At 46.2% G+C, this 19,602-nt stretch overlaps 1 protein-coding gene across 2 annotated transcripts in view; it reads left to right on the forward strand.

The window, feature by feature from the left end:
* The window catches only part of IFT122 (intraflagellar transport 122), a 47,989-nt gene extending 30,382 nt beyond the window's left edge, over positions 1 to 17,607 (forward strand). For both annotated transcript variants that reach the window (XM_044656865.1, XM_044656866.1), the window contains 12 exons: positions 2,817 to 2,983; positions 4,826 to 4,997; positions 6,270 to 6,372; positions 7,627 to 7,767; positions 8,687 to 8,781; positions 11,688 to 11,788; positions 13,844 to 14,009; positions 15,099 to 15,210; positions 15,443 to 15,571; positions 16,042 to 16,121; positions 16,812 to 16,976; positions 17,142 to 17,607. In XM_044656865.1, coding sequence (XP_044512800.1) covers positions 2,817 to 2,983; positions 4,826 to 4,997; positions 6,270 to 6,372; positions 7,627 to 7,767; positions 8,687 to 8,781; positions 11,688 to 11,788; positions 13,844 to 14,009; positions 15,099 to 15,210; positions 15,443 to 15,571; positions 16,042 to 16,121; positions 16,812 to 16,976; positions 17,142 to 17,231 — 1,521 coding nt within the window. In that variant the 3' untranslated portion in view covers positions 17,232 to 17,607. The remainder of the gene's footprint in view (positions 1 to 2,816; positions 2,984 to 4,825; positions 4,998 to 6,269; positions 6,373 to 7,626; positions 7,768 to 8,686; positions 8,782 to 11,687; positions 11,789 to 13,843; positions 14,010 to 15,098; positions 15,211 to 15,442; positions 15,572 to 16,041; positions 16,122 to 16,811; positions 16,977 to 17,141) is intronic.
* The last annotated feature ends 1,995 nt before the right edge of the window (positions 17,608 to 19,602 follow it).

The raw sequence follows: 19,602 nt of genomic DNA on the forward strand, positions 1-19,602 counted from the left end.
ATAATTTCTGATAGGTGTGAGATGGCACCTCAGAGTTATTTTTATTTTTATAATCATTAGTTATTTAGAGCCTTTTTTCATGTTACAATAGATAACCTTCTGAAAACTGTAAGTTGCTTTCCTTTGACTCTATATACTGAGGTGATATGCCTTGTTCTTGATGACCTTAAATTGACTAACTTGATCATACTGTTCTTCCTGATGTTTCTAAACCATCAACCAAAGCCTCTCATAAGGGTTCTTCCCCTGTTATAGATTCCTTTATTTGGGAAAAGGTCTTTAGGTCCTCAGTGCTACTTTTATCTTTCAAAACCTTTACCCAGAAGGAGCTGATAAAACTAATTCTCACTGAGGTGTAAATTACCCAAAACAGTTTAATTAAGATGAAACTAGTGAACAAGAAATCTGGGAGCTTTGGAGAAGCAGAGGAAAGACCTGTTTTCTAGTCCTGGCACTGTCACTAAATGGCCCTGTGACCTGCACTAAAGCACCCCTTTCTCTTGGAGCTGCCTTTTCCTAATTTGCAGAATTGATGATCTGGACCAGATCATATCTGAGCTCCGTTTCCATGTAAACTGGGGATTCTCGGTTATTCTTCTCCAGGATATTTGCATTTTTTTTTTAATGTGGGATGAAGTCTTATAAACCTGATGGTAGATAGAATTTGGGTTTTCAAGAAATAAGTAGCAGAAGTATTTTAAGGGACATGGACATCTTCTTAACACCCCTTAAGTTTGTGTCAGCTGCTATCATAAATGCTAACCGTCACATTTAGATTCTGGGCTTCTCTTCCTCCCTACTACAATTTAACTTCAGCTGTAGCAGTTTAATTTATCTTTTTTTAAACCCTTACCTTGTGTCTTAGTAACAACTCTGAGATAGAAGGGCAAGTGCTAGGCAAATGAGATTAAGTGGCTTGCCCAGGGTCACTCACATAAGAAGTGTTTGAAGCCAGATTTCAACCCAAGTTGTCCCAACTCTCGGCGTGGCACTCTGTTTACTGTGCCACTTGGTTGCCCTTCAGATTTGTTTATCTTAATATTTCTTTCTCCTGTCTATGTAGAATTTTCTACCTAGAAAATACAGCCTATAATATGAATACTCTGGGCCTTGTTTTTGTTTTGAAGTTTTTTGATCAGGATTCAAAGTGGATTGTTTCTTCTTTAACTTTTCTGTATCACTATTTGAATTTGAGAAAATGTGTACATACACATTATGTTTTTTGAGGGAATGTGGAATACATAGCTTATTATCATGGCATATTTTTGTTTATTCACAAATTTGCTTCTCAGGATTAAATCTGTTTTTTGGAATTTTAAAATGACGTTTCTACATACAAATTAATTGTATGCTTTTTGGATAACTGACATGTTTATTTGGTGATAAAATGGCTAATAATGTCTTATGTAGTGTGTCCTTATCAAAATTACCAAGAATCAAAACACTATTTAGTCTCATGCACCATTCAACACAACCTCTTTCTGCCTACTGCAAGACAATGTCTTCACCATGACCCCTAGGGAAAGTGTAGATTAGGTTCATTGAACCAGAAGTCCCTGGAAAACCTGGGGAAAACCTTGAACAAACAGTTTAGGGTTCTGATGAATATGTCAGATCTACACAGATTGGAGAATAGGACTGTTCACTGGCCACCATTGTGAAGACCTCATGTCTCTTCTACAGAAGTATACCACAGAACCTTTGAATTGTGGACCAAGCCAGTGGCCCTCAGACTAGACTCAGATTTATGCCGCCTCTCTCCCCCATTATGATGACTGGGTACTTTGAGCAGACTTTTTTAGCACCAACCTTTTTTTAGTTGACCAGATTATCAAATGTCACAACTTTGTGTAGAGAATGTAGATTCTTCACAGAAATTGAGTCTGTCTGTCTTATCCTCAGATAGTCATTAATAGATAATTGGTATAACACAAGCCTACCAAAAGATCCATCCCCCTCCACTTTGGGAATTGTAAAATCAGAGGATCCCCAAGGGTAGAGTGCTGCTTCTCCTTATGCCCACCCCCACCCCCGCCAGGAGCCCCACCAAGGTGGATGGTGACCATTTTTTACATTATTATTAATAATAACAGCAGTCATTCCCATTTTTAGAATTCTCATTTTATTGATAAGCTACCAGGGGTAGTTAAGTGATTGCCTAAGATCATCCCAATAGTGATAGCACAGCTTGAGTCTTAGTTGAGATCTTCTAGCCATACTTCCAGAGACCCTTGCTACTAGACTATTTCTATATTATCTATATAGTCTCCCTTGGAAGCCACACAAAAATTAAAAATTAAAGTAGATTTTCAGTGTACTTTGGCTTTATTTTGGGGGGAATTTTTATCTATATATTCATGTATGAATGCCCTGCCTATCTCCCTGGGCACTTATGAGGATCCTGTGAGGTGATAGATGTAGAACATCTAAACTACCAGGCCTATGTGTGTTCTTTTATGATACTGTGACTCACTGGCCATTCGTTTCATGGGATAGAGGTGTAGTGCTCTATAGATGTCTTCAAAACAGGATAACTGCTTGTTATTAGAAAGGGGAAGGAAGGGCCTTTGGTCTGTGTCTCAATTCCTGTGTGGAGCCCAGGTGCCCCTGGACTGTTTTCTCCTCCCTACATCCTCCCTCCCCTATTTCAGCCCAGGCTGCTGAAACTGGCTCATGCAGCATGGCTGGTGGGGAGGGGTGGTCTTTAATGCTCGGCTTAGCCTGACGGAGCCCTCCCCTTTTCAGATTTTAGCAGCCTGATGTAATGCTTGTGGCAGGAAGTGCTAGTGTTGTTTTTGTTTGCTCTGCTTCCTCAGGATTTCCTTGGATCTGGAGACCCCAAAGAAACCAAGATGCTGATTACCAAACAGGCTGACTGGGCCAGAAATATCAATGAGCCCAAAGCTGCAGTGGAGATGTACCTCTCGGCAGGAGAACACATCAAGGCCATAGAGATCAGTGGTGATCATGGCTGGGTAGACATGTAGGTGTCCACTTTCAGCCTTTGGAAGTATCTGCCATCTCATCCCTTGGGTTCTGACCGAATTGGGGGTGGGGTTGGAGAATGACAAATGAATGTTTCTTCAAAGAAGCCTCAGATGCCTGCCCCCTGGGTTCTCTCCTCATGCATTCTAGGAAACTAAAGTGTAAGACTCAGAGCCTTGGGGGCCCTGCGCTTGTGAATTAAAGCGTAGGTGAGGAGCTGCCTTTGAAGGACAGCTGAAGGCAGGGTGGGATGAATGGGGAGATGGCAAAGACTTGGAGTCACAGATTTGGACATTTATGAGTTAGCAGGGCACTGTCTGGGCAGCCATGGTAGAGACAGAATGAGTGTGTTCCTGCCACCTCTGCCCTCCCCCTTGGCCACCTGGCCTTTGCCTCCTTCCCCCTGGCCTGTAACAAAGCTTCTAACAGAAAAGCTACAGGCTGAGACAATAAGATAAATTTTTATCACCAAGAGAGGAATGCTCTGAGCTCTGTAAGAGCTGTGTAGATTTAGGGTCCCCTCTTTCTCTTAGGATGTTTCATTATCAAGTGACATTTTCCAAGTACCTCTGCACATTAAGCCCACCCAGAGGAGAGGCTTTAAACATATTTTATATTTTTCCAGGTCTGTGGTGGCTTCTGTTAAAAAGTGCCACCCTCTGGATGTTCCATTTGATTGAAAGGCTGCTTGTGTCATATTTCTGTCTTAATGTGTCCTCTCTGCTGGAAAGAGTTATTTTTAGGTGTTATTACTCTCTTAAGTGCCGATTGACATAACCTTAAGACAGGACTCTCTTACAGCAGGCACTTCTAGAGACAGCTACCTCCCTTCCTTTCTGCTAGAGAGGGGAAGGAGTGATAATCTCTGTCCATGGCCCCTTTCTCCAGAAGAGCTGGTTTTCCTCTGAACTCTGGTCTGACCAGAAAATGAGCACATCCCATTCATCCTTGGCTCTCTTTACAAAGTATAGGAGAACCACTCCCCATTGGAGAGAGATGACATACAGACCACCTCTGCCATCTTATCCTGGGGGGCTGGTTGGGTTTGACCAGGAGAAAAGGTGAGATTTTTTTAAGAGCTCCTTCTCTCCTCTACTTCAAAGGGCAACTCCTGTGTCCCCTCATGCTTCTCAGGATGACTCCGTGTGGGCTCATGGGGCGTCCCCTTTTCCAGGGAAGGTTGGACTAGCTCCTGTCAATTAAGTAGGCTGCCATCATGGAAGTTAAAGACTTGTATTAACTCTTCTAAAAAACTTGGTATCATTTTGTGATTGTGCCATCATTAATTCATCTTGATTGAGAGGCCAGAGGTACCTCAGGGATTGTTCTTAGCGGTATGAAAGGGTTTGATCTTGGCAAAGGAGCTGTGCTGTCTGGGGAGTCATTTGGAATAGGTAGTAGAGTACAAGACTTGGAAGTCAGAGGGCTTGGGTGCAAATTCTCCTGTCACCTACTGTTTGCATGACCTTCATCCTCTCTGGGCCTCAGTTTCCACACCTGTAAAATGAGGGTGTTCAATTAAATAGCCTCTGAGGTCCCTTGCAAGCTCTGAGTCTGTGGCCCCATGCCATCTCAGTGGCAGAGTCTGTTACTTCTAAAGAGCCTTTGTAGTCTGTAAGGGCCAGGTGTGCTGACTCCATCTGCCCTGGAGGGTTCGCCAAAGAATCACCAGGGAAGGGTGGGCTTTTTCCTGCTTCTGAGAGGTAAGAACAGAGCAGGTCACAAGCCACTGGGTCAAGTCTGGCACTCGCAGGGGTAAGGCCAGGCTTACAGTTTGCAGGTCCCATCCTCTCCATTAGCCTCAGCCATTGACTCCTGCCTTCCCTCTTCTTGCTCCCAGGTTAATCGATATCGCCCGGAAACTGGATAAAGCTGAACGAGAGCCCCTGCTGCTGTGCGCTCACTACTTCAAGAAACTGGACAATCCTGGCTATGCGGCGGAGACCTACCTGAAGATAGGGGACCTGAAGTCCTTGGTGCAGCTTCATGTGGAAACTCAGCGTTGGGACGAGGTGAGGAGAGCTTCATCCAGGGTGCCAGGGTGCTGGCTCAGACCGTGGAGGGGGCCTCGGTGGACCAGGAGAAGCTGTCGGAAAGAGGGGACAGATGGGGCTCTGCAGGGAGGGACAGTGGAACAGATATACGTAGAGATGTGGCTCTGCCACTATTGGTGAAGCCCTGTACAAGTTGCTTTCTTTCCTCACTGAAATTGAGGTTGTGGCTGCCTGGTTTCCATAGAAGCATGTTTAGAAGTTTTCCTGCCTGGGAACTACACCTGTGCTATTCATGAGCCAGAAAGCCCCCTTCTGACCCTGGAGTTTCTACTCCATTGGGGTGTGTGTGTGTGGGGGGGGACAGGAATGAGCAGGGCCAGGTGGAAAGGCTCCTGATGGGAAGGCCAGTCGGCCCCTGTTGCTCCAAAGCCACCTGGGTCAGCTTGTTTCCATGCTCCATGTCCCTCTCTGACTGGTTCTTCAAAGCTGCCAGTTGTGGGTGAATGCAGACATTTTCCAGATAAGAGCAATTCTCATTTTCTGTCCATGTGACCCCATTTGGAGCGGGTGAAAGGGGTCCAGAATCAGGAGCTCACTGAGTTTGATTGATAAGAAGGTTTTTCAAGAAGCATAAATTATGGCATCTTGGAACACTTCCATCCAGACTGTGCATCAGGCAGTTCTTGGTTGCCACATACAGTTTCCTGCTACAGCTTGTTTCTTGTTCACTGATTCCTTTTCTTTAAAAATAAGCAGTGAGGTTGGAGTGGATGCCTCAGTATCTGATATTTGAAATGCAGAGAGAATGGGCACAAGGCAGGACTTGACAGCTGATTCTGGGGCTCAGGAGAAATGGCTAATCTGGGCCGTACTGCACGGAGGCCACAGTTATCACTCAACAGATAATAAGCAGTGATGATGATAACGTCAATTATATTTCCTTAGGTGTCAGATTCAATTAAAAGAAATCTGTTTTCAGCACTACCAAAGCCCACGCAAGCCCTCAAAATAAAATGTTTCCGATTTGGTGTAGCTTCTGTGGTCCAGAAACAGACTGTGTTGTTATTGAATCCAGTCTTCTGCATATTGCTGTTAATTGCCTTTTGTTTTCAAAGAGGCTGTTTTGTTTTTGCCTTTCTGGAGACAGGGAGGAGGGGAAAGAGCCCCTCCCCATGCAGGGTTGTCATGCTGGAGAAATCTGACAGTTCCATAATTAATTCATCCAACTGCAGTGTTTTCATAGGACAAAGTAAGCTGGTTCATTAAGAACACATTTGCTCCTTCTTCTAGGCCTTTGCTTTGGGTGAGAAGCATCCCGAGTTTAAGGACGATGTCTATGTGCCCTATGCCCAGTGGTTGGCAGAGAATGATCGTTTTGAAGAAGCTCAGAAAGGTAGGTTAGACAATCCAGAGCCTTTGTTGGCAGCAAAAGCCCAGCTTTCAGACTTGGCCTTGGCCTTCCCACCATCTTCCCTGGGGCTGCAGATCTTGTATTTCATCATTCAGAGATGTTTTCAGTGGCAAAAGCCCAAATTCACTTTTGGGTTCTGTTTTTGGCTCTACTCGGAATCATTGTAGCCCCCTTTTCTATAGAATAGGTATCCTACAGGAGGTATTTGTTAAAGTGTAATAATTTTCTCTTCTTGGAAGTTTCAAAAGAGGGCTTATTCTACTGCAGTGGGGATGCAGGAGATAGTGGGAAAGGAGAGCTATAATAATAACTATTACTCTCTTTTGAAAATGGGTCCATATTCTGTTCCACAGCCTCTTGTTCTTACTTAGATACATTCAGGAACAGCCGTCATCTACTTAATTCATAGAGGAGTTGGGGGATACGGTTTTTAGGCATTACCAAACGACAGAGTGTTCTTTTATCACGTAAGCATTTCCAGAGTACCCAGTTGCTGAAGTATCTGAATGTTTGGGCAAAACATATCAACCTATCCATCTGTCTGTCTCTGCATTTCTAAGAATCCATCACCATAGTAACTTGGTACTCAGAGAAGAGATTGAGGCAGGATTGGAACAAAGGCAAGAGTCTCTTTCCTTTCTTTAAAATGAATTTGGACATTGTAAGTTTGGAAGGAATGTGGGAGCGTCCTGGGTAGAGGCTTTTGGTCTGTGGTGCTCAGGTGAAAAGCCCATGCCACGCTTAGAGACGATTCTCATTTGTTATCCAAATATTTTGATGCACTTTCTAACCCAGTTTTTCAGAGGCCAGGACTCCAAAGATGCCTCAGCTGAGGATGAGCAGGGAAAAGAAAATGGTCAACCCCAGAGCAGATTTGACTTATCAGTGAGGTGGATCTACGGAATTTTAATTCTCATGTGAAATTTGACACCAGGTGCTCTGAATACTAGTTAGTTTAAAAGGTCCCTCAGTATTTAGCTCTGTCTCCCTTGTACAAAAGCTGGCTCCCCACTAGCTTAACTTTAGTGCAGTTCTCACAACTGTTATGTAGAAACTTGGGGCCTCGCACCAACCTGACAGCGACTCGGTAATTGCAGACACTTTTTATAGATCCAAATGTGGCTGAAACAACCTGCAAACTGGGCATCCCCATTTTTGAGTCCTCGTTCTCTTCCCTGTGAAATGCCATTTCAGCAACTTAATTGCATCACCTCCTTAATGTTTCGCTTCCTGCAGCATTCCACAAAGCTGGCCGTCAGAGCGAGGCAGTCAAAGTGTTGGAACAACTCACTCACAATGCTGTGGTCGAAAGCAGATTTAATGACGCAGCGTATTATTACTGGATGTTGTCCATGCAGTGTCTTGATATAGCTCAAGGTAAGGCTACAGCAGAGGGCCGCCTTGTTTTACCCACCCCCCACTCCAGCGTGGAGATAAACATCTCACGAGCTGTAACATTTTAATTAAAACTCAGGGCTTGTTTATGGCCTGCGCTGTCTAGAACCCTGTGTTGAAGCATAATCTAGCATGTCATCTTTTTCCAGTTTGCCTGTAAGCATTAACAAATACCTGAATGCCATGCTGAGGTTATAACCGAGAGTCCTTGCCCTGCATGCTAATTCAGAACATTTCCCTCTGCAGCAGGAACCTGTAGCTGTAACCATCTGAGCACCAGTTTTTTTCTGTCTTTTTTTTTTTTCATAAAAAGAAAAACAAATCATATGTAATAGCACACTTTGGAATTTGTTATTTGGCTCTTATGGGCTAGGGAGAAAACTGGTGCCTGCAGCATTGGTCCGGTTCTAGAAAGTTTCTCATAAAAGGATGGCTGTGAATGAATGGTGGTGGAAGGGAAAGGCATTCTCCTTCATTTGGCTGAGAGCAAAACCAGTGACTTGTTCATGCCTTCTCTTTGCACAAAATGACATGGGTGCTGTTGGCTAGTGTCCATTCTTCTGCTGCCCTAACAACCCAGCTTCTTCAGCTGATGGTGATCTCGACCTGTCCCTCCTACAGCACTGTGCTGAATGGATGTTCCACCATGAATAATCTAGCTGAGAATCACCCCCCCCCACCCCCCAGCTTTGGCTACCCGGTTCTTAAGCCATCAAACACATTAGACTTCCTTCCAGCCACTTCCTAGATCCCAGGGTCGACCCTTAAAGCACTGATTCTGTCTCCAGTCCTTCTCATCTGTCCTTTGGCCCCTTCTCCCCCCCCCCCAATGACTGAGTCAGAGGCAGTTGGGAGTTAGGTTTGATTGGTCTTCTACCTCTTGCCTCCATTTATGCAGTAGACAAAAACCAGAAGAAGGAGATGCTGGTCAAGTTTCACCACTTCCAGCACTTGGCTGAGCTGTACCATGTTTATCACTCCATTCAGCGATACACGGTGAGCCTGCTGGTGGGCTGGGAAGTGGGGCTCACTGAGCAGGGGGCTCTGCTCTGTTTAATGAGCAGCAGACCTTGATACACAAGAAACCAATTTAGACCCAAACTACTGCTGAGTAATTCTGACTGCTAAGAAACATTGTTTAGAAATGTTGGGGTTTTTTTCATAATAGATTACTTAGTTGGTATATAGCCAGAATTCTAGAGTTAAAATGTACACTAGTAAGTCAGATGATTCCTAGAAGTGTTGGTCTCTTGGTTTTTTAAAGGTTACTGGAAATGCAAATTCCATATTATCCCCTCCACTTTTTAATTCACCTCCTAGTGAAGTCTACCCAGACTCTTGGGTTCTAGGCCCAGCTGTGCTACTTATTTACTGTGACCTTGGGCAGGTTACTGTATGAGCAAGTATACTTCCTTTTCCTCAGTTTTCTTCTTTGTAAGATGAGATGATGGGCCAGATGATCAGAGGGCCCTACTAACTCTAATATTCTATGAATTGTTTTCATTTTAAGCTTATTTCCTCAACCATATCTTTATAACTACCCTAATTGCTCCTCAACTTCTTGGATTTTTTCCAAAGATTGTGATCATCTCTTTAATGATTTTGAGTCCTCTTATCTGTACTCCCCCCCACCAATTGTTTCATATACTTAAAAAAAAATCCTTACTTTCCTTCTTAGAATCAATACTGTGTATTGGTTCCAAGGTAAGAAGAGCAGTAAGGCCCAGCCAGTAAGCACTAAGTGGCTTCCCAGGGCCACCAAGCTAGGAAGTATCTGAAGCCAGATTTGAACCTAGGACCTATCATCTCTGGGCCTGGCTCTCAATCTACTGAGCTAGCTAGCTCATAAACTTTTTTTTTTTTTTTTAATTTTTTTTTTTAGACCCTTAACTTCGGTGTATTGTCTCATAGGTGGAAGAGTGGCAAGGGTGGGCAATGGGGGTCAAGTGACTTGCCCAGGGTCACACAGCTGGGAAGTGGCTGAGGCCGGGTCCGAACCCAGGACCTCCCGTCTCTAGGCCCGACTCTCACTCCACTGAGCTACCCAGCTGCCCCCGCTCATAAACTTTTTAAAGTGTGGAGAGCGAAGCTGGACAGCTACTTTTCTTGTAGTTGTTCTGGATCCTGGAAAAGTGGATGATCCTAAGATCTTGACATCACTCCTGGGCCCTGAAATGTTCTGATCCCTTTTTGTGGATTTCCCCTTCCATAAGTCTCTCAGTCTCTACCAAGGGTTCCATGTTGGGCATTGTGGGTGGGGAGGGAAATCACTAGGTGTTCATCTAAACTCAGAAGATCAGAAATTGATGTCTTCATTTGGTTCAGTAAGCATTTATTAAGCTAAAAATAATGCATTCCTTGCCCTTAAGGAGCTCATATTCTACTAGGGGGATATTGGCATTATTTCATTAAGAGGTAAAAAGAAACAAGATGTTCCATTTTCTCACTTCTGTAACACCCAGTAATTGTTCTCCAGAATCAGTTCCAACAACCAGCTTCTATTAAACTGTTACTGTATGCCAGGGACTGTGCTAAGTTCTGGGAACACAGACACTTAACTGAATATCTGCTTTGTTTAGGGCTCTGTTCTAAGTACTAGGCTCTCTTGAGTCTGGTCATTTCTGCTATGTTAAGTGCCACCCACTTGGTCCTGGGTGACTTGAAGTACTGACCCAAGCATGGGTTCCTCTGCTCCACAGTAACCAGTGGGCCATAGGCTTTGGCATTAGGGTCTACTAAGGAGCATCCTCCTCTCTCCCAAACTGGCATTGGAATAATAGAGGCACAGACTGAGAATGGACAGCCCAGCCCCTTCGTCCAGAGCCCAGGGGCAGGGCTCCTTTTCCAGAGGAGCAGCTTGAATCTGGGAGGTTTGATTTGGGATAGTGCTTTCCCCTCCCACTTACTCCTGCCATGGTAGAGCCTGTTCTTAGACTCAGTTTTAGACTGGTAAAGAAAGCCACCAGGGTTGAGGGTTGTTTTTTTTTTTTTAATTAGAACTTTTTTGCAGGGGGTAGGGGGTGTTTTATTTCATTTAACAGGCATTCCTTTTCTCTCTTCTACCTCCCTCATTAGAAAAAATAAAGCAAAATCCTCAGGGGAGAATTAAGACAATAATTCACTTTTATAAGGCTGGCTGAGTGCATAGAAAAGTGAGGTAGCCAAAAATTCAATTCAATTCAACAAACATTTATTAAGCACCTTCTGTGTGCTAGGCCCTATGTAAAGCACTGGGGATGCAAATAAGAAAAAGGCAGGCCTGCCCTCAAGGATCTGACAGTCTAATTGGGGAAGCCAATGCCCAGGAGGGGCCTGGAAAGAGGATGGGCTCCAAGGGGTACCTGGCTGGGACTATCATGTCGATAATGAAGAGTAGAGAGTGAAATGGAAAGTACTAAGCCCCTAGAAAGGCAGAATATAATGCAGTTATCCCAGAAACGTTCAGATTGGTTTGAGAGAAGACCTTGAAACTCAGCAAAAGATCTAAATTATTAAATATCTTATAAAGGAATCTAGTTGTATTCTCATCTAGGGCCCATTGCAATTACAACAAACTGCTGAGAAAGTGTTGCCATGTAGGGGGGTTGGCCAGGTTACTCGAATCAATCTTATCCAAAGACCTGTATGTAATTAAAATCATCTATGTGCTTACAAACTACGAAATGTACCAAATTCCTTAAAAATGCTTTGTTTCAAATCAATTAGGCCACTCTTCTCAAAACCTTATTTATACTACAAATTTGCCTACTAAGGTCTTTCATAGCTAGTGCAAAAATAGAATGTTTCTCAGCTTAAATTGAATTATCTCAGAATTTAGTGAAATGAATTCTAGATCTGATATGCCATGTATTTAACTAAGGAATTTAACTCTTCTCTTCCCCCCCCCCCCTTTCTTGCTGCAGGAGGAGCCCTTCAGTTTTCATCTTCCTGAAACACTTTTCAATATCTCCAGATTCCTACTTCACAGCCTGTCTAAGGAGACACCCTTGGGTATCTCTAAAGTGTATCCTTGCTCTACCTTCTCTGTGCAAAACTCTGCCGCACCCCTGGCCCTAATTGCTCAGAGCTTTTCCTTTTAGAGCACTTTGCAAACAAAACCATTTATCTCTGCAACAGCCCCTGAAGAGAGCAAGCTAACCATCCTTAGACCTCTTTTATGGTAGAGAATCAGCCAGGGAAAGGAAGGCAGCTGTGCCAAAGGGGGAATTAGCACTAAAGGACCTTCTGGGCTCTGGTGGCCTCCGGGGAGTTTTCTGTTCCTAATATCCTGTCCCTAAACCCCTAGAATCATTGTTGTGTCTTTGTAAGTGCCCTGCAGAGTGGCCCGTAAAGGAGCCCCTCAGCATCCACCTCAGCAAACATTGATTGAATACTTTCTCTGTGTGAGGAAGCCTCGGAGCAGAAGTCTTCAAGAGTTGGGTAATATGTCAGTATCCTAATCAATAATCCTCATGCTCAGGGCCCACGCCTCACACTAACTCACTGTCCCAGGACCTTGTTCTCTCTCAGACTCAGCTACAAATGGAGAGTTCCTTTGCATCAGTGGAGGGAGGTCTCCCACTAGGAGTTCCTGTGTCTCAGATGTGTGTCCATCGGCACCTATAATCTGTCTGTCCATCTCATGGGCCAGCACTCCGGTCATTGATGGAGACCTTGCTGAGCCTTCTCATTCTGTGCACTTCTTGTCTCTGCTCTCCATAGAGGACTTCTGCCTTGTGCTGGGGGCCTCATTCGAGGAAATTTTTTTTTTTTTAACATTTCTCTGGTTTTAGCTAGCTGTTACCTCTTCCCCCTGCTACAGTCACCATCTCTTTTCCAATGGCATATTCATTTCCTGGACAACATCCTTTATACAATGTCATTCAGCCGTTCTTCCTCTGTGACATCTAATGAAACAAAACACATGACTATAACAGATTAAAAAAAAGAACCGAGGGATTTATGGAGAGGAGGGGCCTGGGATGGTGGCCGTCTCATTTCTGCTCATCAGCCTGTAAATCGGCCATTATTGATTGAGCAACAGTCTTTTCCTTAGCACTGTATTTAGGATCATGGAGGACGCAGAAGCATAAGATACGGTTCTTGCCCTTAAGGATGTTACCATCTAATAGGACAGACAAGACTGACCCATGTGGAACAATTAAGAAACAGTCTAAACGTGTGTTAAGTTTTGGGACACCTCTACGGAGTCCTAAAGGAGTTCAGAGATGAGGGACATCAGTGAGAGCAAGCTAACCAGGAAGGCTTCCCAGAGAAGGCACGATTGGTGTGGGAGTCCTACAGGATTTCTCAGACTTGGATCTGGAAAGCATGCTTGGGGCTTGGGTGGAGGGAGCAGGCATGAGCAAAGTGACAAAGACAGAAATGAACATACTTTGTTCTAGGGAACATCTGGGCTAAAGTAGAAGAAAAGCTGTTAAAGGGTGGTAAGGTGGGGCCAGGTGAGGGTGAGGGCAGATTGTGGAGTGTCTCCTGACACAGGTGGTCCAGGTCCTAGTGACCTGAATTCATGGAGACACCCTGCGGGAAACAGCAGAATGAGAAAGACACGGCTCGTGGGGGAGGTCTGGGAAGGCATCACATACATGGGGGAAGAGGATTTAGAGTGGGAAGGAGGAGAGAAAAGAACAGGCCTGATCCAAACCAGATGCTTTAGGACCTGCTTCTAGCCCTGGCCAGATCAAGGGCAGAGGGCATCATTTGTCCCAGCCTTCAGCCTATCGGTCTCTGCCTGAAGGTTGGGTCACAGGCCATTGCTAAATGCAGTAGAACATTCTGGCCTGAATTTAGGGAGCAAGATGAGCCTTAAGGAGGCCAGAGAACCCAAGTGTGGTTAAAATATTAATGGAAACTGCACTGCCTTTATCTCTGGAAAAAATCATATGCCTCTGCATCCGAGAAGTACATTTGCATCTTACAAATGTGCAAACGCATTTCTCAGGCTCCTACCCACACCTTCCTGGCACTGGGAAGGTCTGAGCTCTAATGCGAAGCTCACTCCCAAAGTAACCCTTGGTTACCTAACTGCCTTTTGCCTCCTTCCTCAACTTGATGACAGAAATACGTTATTCACCCTGGCCAAACAGAGCAAAGCTTTGGGTGCTTATAAGTTGGCCCGTCATGCCTACGACAAATTGCAGGGTCTGCAGATCCCTTCCAGGTTCCAGAAATCCATTGAACTGGGCAGCCTGACAATCCGCTCCAAGCCCTTTCACGACAGTGAGGTGAGTGTTGGTGTGGGCTCTGAGCCCTCGTCCCTCTGGCCGCCCAGTGCCTGCCCCAGTCAGCCCAGCCCTTCTTCTCGATGGCTTCCTTCTCCAAATTCAATTTAAACTTTGTGCTGGTTTCTAAATGCTCCCCCAGGATTCTTGTTCCCTTCCCTGTCTGACCCCAGACCCCACTCCTCCGGGTGAATCTCCCTTGTTACCACCTTCCCCGTAATCTTCCCCTTTTAGAGTCCCAGGCATGACCTTGCTCCCAGTTCCCTTATCCTTTCCTTAATTTGGAGTCGGTTTCAGCCTGGCCTGAGGGATTCCAGTGGTCCAGGCACATTCCAGGTCCCTCAGTTTCTTGATTATGTTCTTGCTTATGTTGTTCCTGGGAAGCAGCCTGCAGTCTCCAGACAGCAGCAGGAACTTTCCCAGCCTCCAAGGTTTGGAGCCAACCTGGGCTGGGCACTCGCTCCTGCTGCCCCTTGGCCTTGAGCTTCCTTTTCCTCCAACCCAGCTGGTCATTCCCCTCACCTTCTAAACTTTCGAACACTTTAACCAATGACTTCTAATCGCATCATTCACAATGTTGCCCTGAACCATTCTTATGTTGTGGGAAAGAAATGGGAGCAACAGAGGAGTCAGAAGCGAGGGAACCTTTGAGGGCTCTTCCTTCTTCCTGCCCTACCTCCCCATGTCCCTAGTGTGGACCTGATGGCAGGGGAACCCTCGGTGCCTGTGAAGACTGTTCCTCATGTCTCCTGTGTGACTTCCCTTCTTGGCCAGCTCCCTCCTGGATGAAATAAAGGGGTTGGACTAGCTCGTCCTGTGTGAGGGCATACTGAAATGAGACTCGGCCCAACAGCAGGCACACCAGATGCCCCTTCTTTCTGCCCACAGAGCTGCTGGCCATAGTGTTTGCTTCCTCTGGACACACGATTGTCCATTTGGTCCAGTGCCCAGCTTACTGTGGGAGCAAAAGAAAAAGTGAAAGAGAGGTGGAGGAGGAAGACACCCTGCTTTGGCCCTGCCTGTGCCCCTGTGGACGGGGAAGGCGGTCTGTGGATGTGGTTTCAGGCGGTGTCTTGGGTTCTGTCTTTGTAGGAGCTCGTACCCCTGTGTTACAGGTGCTCCACCAACAACCCTCTGCTCAACAACCTGGGGAACGTGTGCATCAACTGCAGGCAGCCCTTTGTCTTCTCAGCCTCTTCGTACGGTGAGTTGAAGAGAGTGCTCAGTGGGAGCCTCCCTCCTCCTTTTTCACTCTGTGAATGGTAAGGGAACAGGGGGCTTTGTGAGGATGAGTGAGGCCCCTCAGCAGCCCCTGGAGGTGGCTGACAATCTGTAAAGCCTTTGGGGATCCAAACAGAGGCAGAGGTCCAACACTGGGATCCATTCAGCTCTACTAACATCCTCTTTATCTCCAACCTCGGACTCCTGGTCTCCAGAGGTTTTGCACCTGGTGGAATTCTACCTGGAAGAAGGAATTACTGATGAAGAAGCTGTGGCTCTCATTGACCTGGAGGCTCCGAGGTTAACGAAAAAGGAGAGAAAATGGCAAGAAATAGCCAACAATAGTATCCTTTGTGGGGTGGGGTGGGGTGGGGTGATGGGGAGTCCTGGGGAACCAGCAGGTGAGGACTAAGGAAGGCTCCCTATGGAAGTGCTTGGTGGCTGTTCAGGTGCTGTAAAGCAGGAGCCTTTGTTGTGGCCATTGTCCCCATTCCTAGTATTGTTGTTTTTATCATTTAATACAGTGGCCCGAGGGCTGTATTGCTAGGGAGGAGACTTGGGCCTGTTCTGGGCTGTTGATGATTCACTGGTGACTTTAGGCAGACATCCTTCTACCTTCTGCCCCCTGTCTGAGAGGTTGGTTTTTAAATACCCCTGGGCTGCTCTTCGCCCTCTTCCTCCCAGATGTCAGGTTTCACACCTTGAATATGAGCTCTACGGCCAGGGAAGAAAGGGAGCGCCGTTTGGAGTCCTAACTGTTCGGGGCGCTGCATAAGGCCTCCCAAGGCTTCTTCCTTTGACTAAAATCCTCCAGATTCGCAGACGTTGAGACTCGATGAGACTGTGGACCGCATTGAGGAAGACGACCCATTTACGGCCAAGCTGAGCTTTGAGGTGAGAGCTTTGTGGAGGGCTGTTGCCGAGGTCCCTTGCTGGCCTTTTGAGGAGTCCTGACTTCGGGCTGACTTAGGCAGGGAAGGATAAGCTCAGCCTGCAGCCTCGGGGGCCCACAGGAGCGCCGGGCAGCGCCGTGGCGAGGCCTCCCTGGCAGGTGAGGCGTCTGGGGACGAGAGCAGGGGGGACTTGAAGGGGGCCCTTCAAGAGTTGCGGTGTGTCCAGGCCACGGGGATCCTCGAAGTCGTGCCCGCAGAGAGCTGACCATCCAGAGCGTATGTTCAGATCGGGGCACTTTGCTTCGTGGAGAACGTGGACAGCTGAAGAGTGTCGCCGTCAGGGACGGCCAGGATGTGTGTGTCCTGGGGATGAGGACTGAGGCCAGTGCTCGAGGGGTGTCCCGTGTAAAAGGCAGAATCCACTGCCTGTTCTGGGTCACCAGAGGATGGCAAATACAGGGTGGCTTAGCTCCCCTCAGGTTAAGGAAGCAGAAGGGAACTGGAGAGGTAGTGAGCTCCCCGCCCCACTGCGTCTGGCAGACACGGATGCTGTCGGAAGATTCCTTCATGGATGAGGTGGTGGCCTGAGGAGGGCCTCTGAGGCCGGCTGAGGGGCCTAAAGGGTGGCAGCACCTTCTTCTCGGAGCCTCGGGGCCCTCTTCCTCCCTGTTTTCTCTCCTGCTTCCTGCAGCAAGGAGGCTCTGAATTTGTTCCGGTGGTGGTGAACCGGGCGGTGCTTCGGTCCATGAGCAGGCGGGACGTCCTCATTAAGCGCTGGCCCAGGCCGTTGCAGTGGCAGTACTTCCGCTCTCTCCTCCCAGACGCCTCCATCACGATGTGTCCTTCCTGTTTCCAGGTAGGAGCTTCCTCCCCGGGCCTTGTCTGCCTGTGGGCTGCGGAGCGGGCAGAGGCCGCCCAGCCCTGACAAGGGCTGTTCGGGGGAGGGAAGGCCCTTGGTTCGGGCTCGGGGAGCCCCAGTGCAGAGGTGCTGAAGAGGCCTTGGCTCCCGCCTTCTCTCCAGATGTTTCACTCGGAGGATTACGAGCTTCTGGTGCTCCAACACAACTGCTGCCCGTACTGCCGGAGACGCATCGACGAAGCCAGCCAGTGACCCTCCCCGACTCTCCTCCAGTTACCCCAAAGCCCTGCCTTTGTTATGCCCAGGCGTTTTCAGATTTACAAGATATTTGTATAAAAAAGATGAAACATTTAAAACGATCAAAATGTTTTCTGTCCAGATGAAAATTATTTTGGGGGATCGGGGAGTGGGGAGGAAAGTGTAACTAGGGAATTTCTATTTATGGCATTTTCTGCTTTGTAAATAGCACCATGAGATGGAAAAGAGAACGTACATATATTTTCTATTAAAAAAAATCTGTTACTCTTGAAGTTGATTGGAGTTGTTCATAGCAGCCTGCTGGAGTCCACAGATCTGTCAGACCATTAGCATGTACACTTTGCGAACAGATTGCCTCAATAATTGCAAATAAAAGGGCTACTTATTTTCATCAGTGTCTGTACTTTAGCAAATCTTCATATTGTCTGCAACTTAATTTCCTTATGCAAAAATGCACCTGTTTCTAATTTAATCAGGGAGGAACATTACATTTGTGTGCTCTTAAAATTTAATTTAATTGAAATGATAATATGGAGCAGGTTAAAATTTTGTTTTTATATTACCAAGAACAGTATTCACAAAGAAATAAATACCTGGCTTAGCCACAGAAAGCAAGAACAGTTTTTAAAAATCAAGCTGTCCTTCTAGAGCAAAAGTCAGTTAAAAAATCATTCTTGTATAAGAAAACAGACAGAATGAGGGGAAATGAGAAAAGAGTGGGGGAGATAGTGCTCCCAGAAGAGAGAAGCAAAACCTTCCCGCCCTAGAGGAGATTCCATTCTAATGGAATAAGGGTAAGAAGGGAGCCCTGGGGAAGCTATCCCTTGGGAAGTGGCACCTGAGCAACACTGATGGAGATGAGGGGTTCTGAGGTACAGAGGTACAAGGGAGTGCATTCCAGGTGGGGGGCCTCCTTTACAAAATGGGGTTGTATCCAGGGAACAGCTAGTCATTCAGTTTAGAATGGTGTGAACGTGGCCCTACCATTCCCCAGACCTTTACAGGCTAGGTTGCTTTCTGTGGCTGCAAAGGCTTCAGGGATACCCGAAACTTGGTCCCCTCCTTTTCTTCCTGCCCAACTCAGAACCTTGCTCCAGCTCACTTGCAGATGCAAGCCATAGGCCTAATTTCTTCCACCCTTTCCTATGCTTCTTTAATCAAACACTACTTTTCAAGTTTTCTTAAAGTTTCTGCTATTAGAAACCATAAGGGAACGCAGAGGGGGAGCCAGCTGGGGAAAATCCAAAGCTACAGTTACAGAATCCTGCAAGGTAGTTAGCTGTCTTGGAATCTTGAGGGGGCTGCCAAGTCCTATTCCTTAGCTTTCTTTTTCCAGGCTGACTTTCATCCTGCTCTCCCCGGCCCACCATAAACCCTTCACTTCCTGGCCTTTCACTGGAATGAAAATGCAATTAGATAGACCCTAATATTTCTTAGCATCTCAATTTGCAAGGAGGACACCACAAGGGGAAAAGAGGCAGAAAGCAGATAACTAGGCTATCAGAAAAGAGGGAAAAAAAAACCCCAAACCATTCCAAGCAGTAGAGTCAAAGTAAGTATCCTAAAAGGAGGCAGTTAGGTGGCCTAATGGAGAGAACACCGCGAGTTCAGAGGTGGCTTCAGCCACTTAGCTGTGTGACCCTGGGTAAGTCACTTAATCCAATCCACTGGATGAGAAGGGAATGACAAACCACTCCAGCCAAGAAAACCCCACAGACAATATGGTCCATGAAGATTGCAAAGAGTTGGACACAACTGAACAACAAAGAATTGTGGAATCAAAGTATGATTCCATTCAAAGCTAGAAAACTGGTCAAGACCACCGTCCCAACTTTGGGCCAACCAAGCTGCCCATTTGGCCAACATCCGAGTTTATCTCTCTAGCGGATCTCACTTTTCTGGTTCTCAAACCCATCTTGGATTCAGCCCAAATTGTCTTGAATGTATTCTGTCCCCTGACAGCTTTCACCTCGGTACAGGAAGACATTTAAAGACAAATAACAGTGATGGTCGTGTCCTTTCCATTTCTAAAGAACATGATACCTTTCAAAGCCTCATCTCAAGCCATGTTTTATTAGATCCTCTCAGCCCCTGAGTGAGGGCTGGGATTATTATTCTCATAAAACAAAAGACACTAAAACTCAGAGGAGTAAAGTGACTCAAGGTGATGTCGCTAGTTAACAGAACTGTGACTAAAATCTAATTCTCCCAATTTCCACTCGGAGGCTCTTTCTAAAATCAGGCTACCTTTGTTAGAAGAGTTTTCTTTGTTCTGCTGTGACAGAATCTTAGCATCTTAGACTCAGAAGGGGACCTCCTGGGTCATCTACTTCAACCAGTCCCTGAAGAGGAATCTCTAAAAGAT

This window comes from Gracilinanus agilis, chromosome 1 (assembly GCF_016433145.1).
Source record: "Gracilinanus agilis isolate LMUSP501 chromosome 1, AgileGrace, whole genome shotgun sequence".
Lineage (NCBI taxonomy): Eukaryota > Metazoa > Chordata > Mammalia > Didelphimorphia > Didelphidae > Gracilinanus > Gracilinanus agilis.